Here is a 10,029-nt window from a genome sequence, read left to right on the forward strand (position 1 = left end):
AATATACAATCTTTATCACCGCTTCCATGAGGAGATGAATTTATCCAAGAGGCCAAAGTCACCACAGAGGCGGCGGAGGAGGATGAAGTTATTGTCATGCAGAGGAGATGGGTGGTTTTGATCGTGTGTGGATTTATGGAAACGTTTGAATACAATTTATGTTTTTGTGACATTTGACCTCTGAAATGAAATCATATCAATGTTGGCACTGCCTAAACCTCAGGAGACAGGAAAATAAATCCAGTCAACCTTCGCAACAGAGTCTAGATTACAGTCTACATTGCTGATGTGACGTGGGTTAAGCACAGGTCATTTGAGTCTTCTTTTCCAATATGGGAAATCGAAGACAGTTCCACTGCTAGTCATGCTGGTTTACTCGTCCCGTCTGGGTTCTCCATTGGAACAGCAGCCTCTCGCACGGTGCTCTGGTTCTTTTTGCTGCCGGACACCTTCTCTCCTTTCAGTCTGGCCGAGAGGCAGAAATCCTTGAAGCAGCGTTTAAAATTCTCATCCAGAAAGGCATAGAGCACGGGGTTGAGGCTGCTGTTGGTGTAGCCCAGAGCCACGCAGAAGAAATAGGCGGCCATGATGGCGGTGGTTTCGGGCACGCTCACGAGCGCCTTGACCAGGATGAAGATGTGAATGGGCGTCCAGCAGACCACGAACACGGCCACCACCACCACCACCAGCCTGGTGATGCGGCGCAGGTTGCGGTCCTTCTCCCGAGAACCGGACAACATTCGGACGCTCTTCAGCCTCAGGACCATCAGGGAGTAGCACACGGTGATGATGAGCACAGGCACGACGAAGGCGAAGACAAACACACATACTTTCATCAACGTGTCCCAGTACACGTACGGCTCTGGGAACTGTAAGGCACACTCCGTTATGCCTGCAGGAGCACAAAGAGAGAGGGAGGGAGGGAGGATGAAAATGTGAACTAAGTGATGAAGTGCTTGTGCTTTATCATAAATAATATTGCACTCTGTTCCTTTCTGTTATCAATTTAGCAAGCTGTTACGGAGCAGCTAATCTGCACTCCGAAGGGAACATTTTGCTCCCAACTCTACATTTTTCTTGCATCATCTATATTCAGAAGAAGTGACGCATGATGTGTGGCTAATGGAAAAACTGATGGATGGACTTGATAGAATATTATGTTTCTGCTTTTAAAATACTATTACTACATGCCTTAAGTGGATCTCTAATGCCTAGAAAATGGACAGAAACCTTATATTGGGAGACGGTGAAAGCACTTGCTCACCACTGTTCGTCTGGGTGCCACCCAGGATAAAAGCAGGTATCCCTGCCGCCGAGGACAAGATCCAGATGCACACATTGATCATCTTGGCTTTGATCGGAGTGCGGAAGTCCAGGGCTTTGACCGGGTGGCACACGGCTACGTAGCGATCTACGCTCATCATGGTGAGAGTGAAGATGCTGGTGAACATGTTGTAGTAGTCGATGGAGATGAAGACCTTGCAGACCACCTCGCCAAAGGGCCAGGTGTTGAGCAGGTAGTCCGTGCTCTGGAAGGGCATCGTGGTGGTGACGAGGGCGTCGGCGAGAGCTAGGTTGAAAATGTAAATGTTGGTGGCCGTCTTCATCTTCGTGTACCTGTTAAACACGAAGAGCAGGAGAGAACGTTGACCAGAGGGAACCGCACATCTATCCAGATGTGTCATGGCATGTGAACATTGCTTGGTTGATTGTGTAGCAGGCCTATTCTACTTGGGTCATTATGAATTAAACATTGTCCACTGCTTCCTTGAATCGGTAATGCAGTTTTTATGACTCACACTTATAGTGTGCCTCTGATTACAGGCCATCTGTAATCAATTTGTTTTCACGTCATTAAACTATGACAGCTCTATGTGATGACTTTTGCCCCCCCCAAAATTAAAACGAAACATTAATTTAGAATTTTAATATTTAGCAGAGGTGACGCCTACAGGATAATGAAACAGTGAAATTAAAATAAGCCCCATCAGAATTAAAATGTTGTGATTTACAGCACTGCACAAAGTTGCTATGACTCACAGGAAGCGTTGCCTTTGTTATTGAAAATAAGCACATCAGATTCATAATAGTAGATAGGCCAGACAAAGTTGTGCACATTTCTCAATCCACTGTGCCAGACAACGTGTCTAATGTCATCTCAAATGCAGCATAAATATTAATAATAGTCTTTTCAATAATGAATGACAAACATCTTGTTATGTATTGTTGCATTTCAGACTGTTGTTCAGAAGTTTAAAGCCTAAACAACATTTTGTCAGAGAACACTGTTTCTTGCAGAGAGCAAGAAGAGAGAATGAATACTGTGATGTCAGTCTTCTGATGCTACAGCCAACAGCATGCTAATGTAGGCGAGCATTTAGACAAGAAGCTAGCCTGGCTCTGTTCGCTACCAGCAGGGCCGGCTGCTCGCATCAACACACTGCGGTTGTTTAGGGCCACGACGGCTGGGGGGGGGGGGGGGGGGGGGGGGCACATGATCAGAAAGGCCCCAACCAGGGTTCAATTCAGTTAATTTAATTCAGTTAATTTAACACATTAACATGTGTGTGTGTCTGTTCATTCTGTTGTTAGTAAGCAATGTGTGTGATTTGGTGTTAGTGCTTGGAGTGTTTTGGGGGGCACAAACAAAATCTTGTTCAGGGCCACCAAACTTCTGGGGCCAGCCATGGCTACCAGCACTTTAGGTTAATCTAGCCACCTGTTAGCAATAGTTGTATGTTAAATGGTCCAAAATGAGTGTTAAGATTCTTTAAAATGAAAGTAATAATGAAATAATGAAATAATCAAAATAATGTGCTTCCGAATCGTCCACTCGGGGTTAGCAGCAAGCACAACACATGTGGTGTGTAGCAAACTGTTTGGCTTTGGCTGTTGCCTTTTTACATGAGCAGACATGGGGCAACAGGTTATACAGTTTGCATTTTATATCTGTTCAACAAGGCCATAACTAGGCTACCTGGTATATACTGGCTTTTCTCTGCTAAACATTGCAGTACTTTTAGTGGCTAATTGATTTGCTGTTCAGTGCTGTTCAGTGCAGTGGATGCATTAGAGCTTTTACAGTGAAAATCAGATGAGACTGGATCAAAACATAAAGTTGTATGACGTCAAAATAAAACAATCTGTTGAAAGATGCTAAAACACTCAGTGGAGCTGAGAGGAACTAAGCTGAGTGTTAACCCTTTGTGGTTACAGCACAAGTCATTTTTTATTGCAGATACCATATTGATTAGAGTTGTTTTGACAGCAGAAAACATGTAACGCATTTTAAACCTTTGTCGGGGGCTTCTATGAATTCAGTGTTTACTGTTGGGCCTACGGATGCTGACTTTGTATGTTTTGGGATCGGCATAATTTTAGCTATTTGTTTACTTTAAATCAACATGATCCTCTTCCCTCAGAGCCCTCCACTGAACAGTAAAACGTACAGTTCATTTCAGGCGACACAATCAATCTGATTTGAGGTAACTGTCGTCAATGGACCGGAGCTTTCTCGATGGCACTGCTGCATTTCACATTACATCAAAGGAGATTTGCTGCTCTCTCACACCATAAATAACACCCAATGAAGTGCAAGCAGGCTATCAGCTTGATAAAGCACCACTGGTTTCAACTATAATTAATATCATGTCCACCAGACTACAGCTGATTTATAGTTTATTGTTATTATATTATATTGGAGGTCTTGAGGGTTATTGGATTAATAAAATGGGCAACGTTGAAGGTCTTGGCCACTTCTTAACCAGTGATGGAGGCAGAAGTCAATTCAATATTGCCATGCATTAAACATTTAATGTTGAGTAGGACATGACAGCATTAAGTACAACTCAGTCGCATCTCTTCTTACATATTGATACTGCTGATTGCATGGATATCAAAGCAATGTAAGTATGCTACTGTGTCTGTGCTGCTTCCAAGAACAGAAAGCAAGCACTAAGTAGAACTCTGACACAGACCAGATGACCTAGAGGTTATTGTAAATACAGTCCATGGATTGGTGCCAGCACCTCCTCCACAAGCAATAACATTTACAAAAGGAGTGTGGGAACATTTGGAGCTCGATTTATTAATTTTTTTTGTTTTGTTTTGGTTTGGTTTTTTTCCAAGAATAATTTTACATGATCAGACTTTTCTGTGCCAAAAGGAGATGAGGTAATCCCATTTGGCACAATCAATATACTTCAAGCAGCTGCCTCATTTCCTATAACTGTAACATTCAGACTCTAGGCTATTTATTTATTTAAAAATATGCAAAAAAAAAAAAAATGTTTTCAACTTACCTGACGATGACATACATGACGAGGCAGTTGCCCAGCAAGCCGACCACAAACACCACGGAGTACACCGCGGTGATGATGGGGATGATGGGAGACATGCTCTCCTGCTCCCAGCTCTCATCGTGGGTCACATTGCGGCTCTCTGAGTATCCGGACACCCAGGCTGAGGAATTGAGCGGACAGTCCTCCAGCAGGCACTTATTGTCTTCTTTGAAAATTTCAACCGGAGTGCTTTCCATTTTGACACCTGTTTGTTAAAGGCTGAACAAGTGGGGGTAAAACAAATGCAGAGATTGAAAAGGCGAGGAAGTTTGACGAGATCGGTTCGGATGAGGCACAAAAACGCGCGTGAATAACAATTAATTCCCAATAATAATTAAAAAGAAAAGACAGAACACATTTATGATCGCAGTCCTGGAAAAAACGTATGACGTGCACAAACTTTGGCTCAGGAGCCATTTGATCAATCATGCAAAACAGTGAGAAATAAACACACAGCGCAGCAGCTCAGTAGAATTGCGCACTGTACCTAAACACATCACAGAAGCTCGCAGGTTACTCACCTTTGTCAACACGATTTAACGGGTGCTCCCCTTTAGATAGCCTGTGTGCAATACGTCTTTATATGTTTTTGTTTTTTGTTTAAAAAAAGGTGTAATCCCAGTTATCATGCAGCTTGTGTGTTGTTGCCTTGGTGAAGCTTACAGCTCGTCAAAGTTTGTGGATGCTACTGCGCGCCTGGAGAGGAGCAGCCAGCGGCTTTGCGGACGCTCGTGCACACGCACTGATGGTAGAGGGGGCGCGCAATGCAATCAGGCTAGACCCCCACCACACACACACACACACACACACACACACACACACACACACACACACACACACACACACACACACACACACACACACACACACACACACACACACACACGCGCGGTCAAGCTTCACCCAAAATATAAGATGACAGAGCGATGACAATAACCCGCAGGCAGGCACAAGGCTTCCCACAGTTATATGTCAGAGTGAAGCCAAAGCTGCTGAGCCTCATTAACTAAGAGGGGAATAATTGTGTGTTGGAAATGTTAAAAGGAGAAAACCCATGATGAAAAGGACACTTTAAAGGAATTGTCCTTTATAAATCTAAAGCCACAGTGACATCAATGTCCCAGCAGCTCTTCAGCATCACGAAACACACTGTCTTGAGTAAATCTAAGGACACAAGGCTTTTGTTTTATTTTCTCTAGTGACAGAGGTGACAGAGGTGAGGAAACACTTGGTAGATATTCAGCTACAGGGTCGTTACCACTTTCACTGAACACAGCAATACACATTTCAGGGAATTTCTGCTTTAGTGCACACAGGGATGGCAGGAGGAGGGACATGATGTATGATCAAGGTTTCAAACATACCCAGCCAGCCAGCAGGATGACCCATCATTTCACCTTTTAAGTCATTTTTAAAAGGAAATGCTGACACCGCAGGCGAGGATCTCAGGATTTTGCTGCTTTATTAAAATAATTTGAATTTAAAATTCTAAGCAAACGAAGCAATGTTTTATGACTGGCTTTTTAAAAACATGCTTTAGGCTTAATTTCACAAAGGGCAGAAAATATTAGCAGCATTTTGAAGCTCTGCACCTCCAGCCTTGTGTGTCGAGCTCAGTTTTCTGTTTTATAGGATCTCCTGCAGTGTGGTGCCAAGAAACAGCTCCCGCTCCATCCTGCACGACTGGCACTGCAGGCTGTAGGGGAACTAATGGTGGCTGGTGAGGTATGTTAGATGGCAGAGTTGCACAAATGTGTGAGGAGCATCTGACAGCGCAGACATAAACAGTAAAACAACTGGAGACTAATGCACACAAGAGGTAGAAATGATAAAAGCAAAATAATAAAGCCAGTAAACTGGAAATGTACCAGTGATGATCAAATTAAACAGAAGGAGGAAAGAAGGAAACAAAACTATTGAAATATGAAAACTGTAAATACAATACAATTGGGTTTAATAAGGTCATAAGCAAGATGCAGATCCAGGCAATCCAGGCAGGTCCCACTGGCCCCTGTGATGCCCTGCATGTTGTAGTGTAGTCCCTGCAAACGCTCTGTATCAGCCCTCAAGGGGGTCGCACCGCTGCATCTCCCGTTATTTTGCCATTCTTACACTTGCTATTTGCCCTGTTTTGCCCCTTTTCCTTCACTGACCTCTAATGCAAAGCCAATACATACACATTCACTACATACACATTCATCTTACTCCAGTACAGTACAGTACTAAAAAAAAAGGCAATATTTGCACTACTGTCTTTTTGCACTTGACTGCTGCTGCTACTGCTATTGTGCCTTCTATTTATTTATTTTTATTATTTATTTTTATTACTTGTTTGGCTTAGTTTTTTTTATTCATATTTATTTTAGATTGGTATTTTAGATTCACATATTGCTTTATTGTTTGTTTGTTTTTGTTTTTTTATGTTTATTGTCTGTCTGTCTACTGTTTGCACCGAGGGTCTGAGAGTAACACAATTTCGATTCTCTTATGTCCCGTACATATATTTGACAATAAAGCTGACTTTGACTTTGACTTTAAATATCAACCCAAAAAGTAGTTAATTGCTGTTCTATTTATAGGAATTGGAATTTATTCATTTAAAACAGGGACAATCCACAAATAAACATTAATCTTGTAGGACAAGAAAAATGTCTTCAACCAGGTTATAGCAGCATTTGCAAATTTCCACCTGCAGTCCCTGGGCAGGTATGACCAGATGAAAAGATAACAATGTTAAAATGGTTGAATTATAACAGGAAATAAAATGAAATGATGGCCATAGATTAAAAATAGACAAAACATGTCGTTCTTCTAAATGACGTCAGTATGTGGTTATTATTTGTATACTGTAGATACTGTAGTGATTTTCCCCCCTCACTCGTGTTTTTGTTCTTCATCATTTCATCAACTCCTTCAGAAGCTTTTGTATTGCACTGTATTACATTATATCATATTCTTCAAAGACAGCAAACATTAAGGCTGCGCTGACTCACAGCTTACATCAGGCTCAAAACAAGAAACTTGCAGATGTTTACATCTGTAAGTTGGTGCTTTAGGGCGATGCTTTGTGTAAATGTTATATCGGTTCACGATGTGAGTCATTGCTCTGTGAAGTGGCCATTCGACTACAGCTGATATCTGAGGACATAAAAGGGTCTCATTTGTCGAGTCCTTAAGGCTCTCAGAGGCCATTGATCTGTGAGCTTTTGTCCGTAATTATGGTGAATATAAGACAAAACCACCCCAGTGAAAAGTCAAAAGTCATTATTGCAGAAAGATGATAATTTAAAACAGTTTGGCCACTGACTCAAACTAAGTAATGAATGGACTCATTTCAGCTCCGGGTGTCTGCTTCCATTACATTTGTTCATAGTCAGGAATATCTCTGGGTGGCACTCGGGTCATTGACTAGGAGCTCAAGTTATTTAAGTTAAGGAAATAGAAAAGTGTTCACAGATACATTTTCTTATTCAGTCACACTATAATAATGAATTACATATATTAAAAAAAAAAAAAAAAAACTCATTAGAATGACTATCTTAACAAAACTGTTAAGCATCTGAATGTTTGTCGTGTGCTGTTTGTGAATGTTGAGCATGGGGTGTAAACATGCAGCACATTTCCCTGAAGCTAGAAACTGAATAAAATGTGTCTTCTGTCATTGTCTGAAGTTTGAATGTGCTGGATGATATTTACTGCTACCACTCAGGTTTAGGAGAAACCAAAAGCACACCTCAAAACAAGCGAAACTTTGAACACTTCACCTTTATTGATGTGACAAAACTAAACAATATAATTTTGCCGTCAGAACTCAGTTTGTGCACCTTGCCGCTCCATCAGTCGATAATGAATTTGTCTTCCTCAGAGTGGCTGCTTTTATGTCAAATTTGACAACTTTCTACTTGGTTCAGGTGGCATCGGCAGGGAGGAGTGGTCTTGGCATTGGGGCCATAGCACACCAGCCTGGAGCAAAACCACCTCATCTCAGAGACGCAAGCTGGTGGTCCGGGAGGTACGTCGAGAAGAGGAAGCGGGAAGGTGCGCACAAGCTGTGGCGCAGGCAAAGCAAGGGCAGTGGATGGCATGGGAAGGAGTGGAGAAGAGGAAGATCTCCTGGAAAGAGTTGTGGGAGATGGAGGCATTCAGGGTGAGCTTTACCATCAGGGCTACGATGCCCTGCCTTCTCCCGCAAACCTAAGCCAGTGGTACAGGGCCGTTGCTAGGAATTCTGGCCCCCCTGAAAGAATAAAGTGGGCTCCTACCCCCTGACTTTTCCACTTTGTATTATCATTTTTTATTTCGCTTACTTTGTTTTGATGCTAATGCATCATATGAGTATTAGTCAGGGTCTTATGCAGAATAATTCAGTCATACAAAGATTAGACTACTGGGGTTTTTTGTGGGCCCTACTGGGCCCTATCATCACCTTTCTCCCCTATACAACGGCCTTGCAGTGGTATGGCGAAGACCCCACGTGCCCTCTATGTCTAAGTCCAGCAACACTGAAGCACATCTTAGTGGAAGGCGGAGAGCCTATTCTCCATGTAACAAGTTACAAGTCATTTATTTAACCATCACAATTACTCCGAAGTTGTTTAAAGGTGTACAGAAAAAAAAATTGAATTTGAGCCCACTCTGGATCATAAAATTAATGTATTAACTCATCTTTCAGACGATGTAGGTCAAACTTTGTGCAAAATTCTATTTTTGAGTAAATCCGGGATGAAAGTGTGTATTTTTTTTTTCGCATTGGATAATGCAGGCGTACGGATACGTCAGCCTGTACACGATTCACCAGCCACTGCTATTGGATCCGTAATCCGTCATTCAAACGTCTGAGACACGCACACACACACGGAGCTCGGGCTCGCCCCAAGCTTTGAATATCCCGCCCGCTCGATAACGACCAATCAAATTCGTTTTCCTTACTCGGGTAAACTCGTGTTGCAGCTCGTGACAACTCGGCGCGACAAACAGGACAAACGGCCATTTCTGTACACCTTTAATTAAGATAAAAATGTAGCATAGTTAAGGTAAAAATCCTGCATAGTTCCTCTTTAAGTTAGCATGCTAACAAGCTAGGTCCAACCCAACTCTTCATTTTCTGATAGCGACTAGCCGGCAGGAAGTAGCGCTGCTTAGAGGGCAGATTAGGCCCTCTTCTTGTCTTGTAAAGACAATGACTGAAGCTCCTGTCAAGCCACAATCATCAGCACCCGCTCCCAGCAAGAAACACAGAAGTCACACAAATAACCCCTTGAACAAACAAATCAACTGGAAAGGCTGCAGTTAATTAACTTTACAAATGATGCTTGTGGCTTAATGACACATATGCAGTAATTACTCTGCTCTAGATTAATTCTCAGACGATAAATGTTTTGATTGGTAGCCCTAATACAGTCTGAGGCTGAGGGTGCCAGATCATATCATAGGCTATCCCCCAAATCACAGTCGTTACTGGAGATCATTATGACAAACATTTTGCAGAAAACCTGGCAACTCTGCATGTGATCATTTGAGATTTGTGAAATTGTGTGGACATTAAGGATATGTCCCTTCTGTCCACACATAAATCTACTCCCACTGTGTCACACTGAGTAGAAGACAGTGAATCTGGGGTATCTACTTCCAACCCATTGCATGCTGGGATAGGCTGCAGCTCTGAAATATGTTGGTATAAAAACATTAT

General features: G+C 42.4%; 1 protein-coding gene across 1 annotated transcript; it reads right to left on the reverse strand.

Moving 5' to 3' along the window:
- Nucleotides 1-362: 362 nt before the first annotated feature.
- LOC311003995 (delta-type opioid receptor-like) lies at nt 363-4,537 on the reverse strand (the record flags this gene model as incomplete). Its single annotated transcript, XM_083995925.1, has 3 exons — nt 363-892; nt 1,265-1,617; nt 4,302-4,537. The coding sequence occupies 3 exons, from the start codon at nt 4,535-4,537 to the stop codon at nt 363-365; spliced, it is 1,119 nt and encodes a 372-aa protein (XP_083852051.1).
- Between the last annotated feature and the right edge of the window lie 5,492 nt (nt 4,538-10,029).

Source organism: Trachurus trachurus (genome assembly GCF_905171665.1).
Source record: "Trachurus trachurus genome assembly, chromosome: 20".
NCBI classification, from domain to species: Eukaryota; Metazoa; Chordata; class Actinopteri; order Carangiformes; family Carangidae; genus Trachurus; species Trachurus trachurus.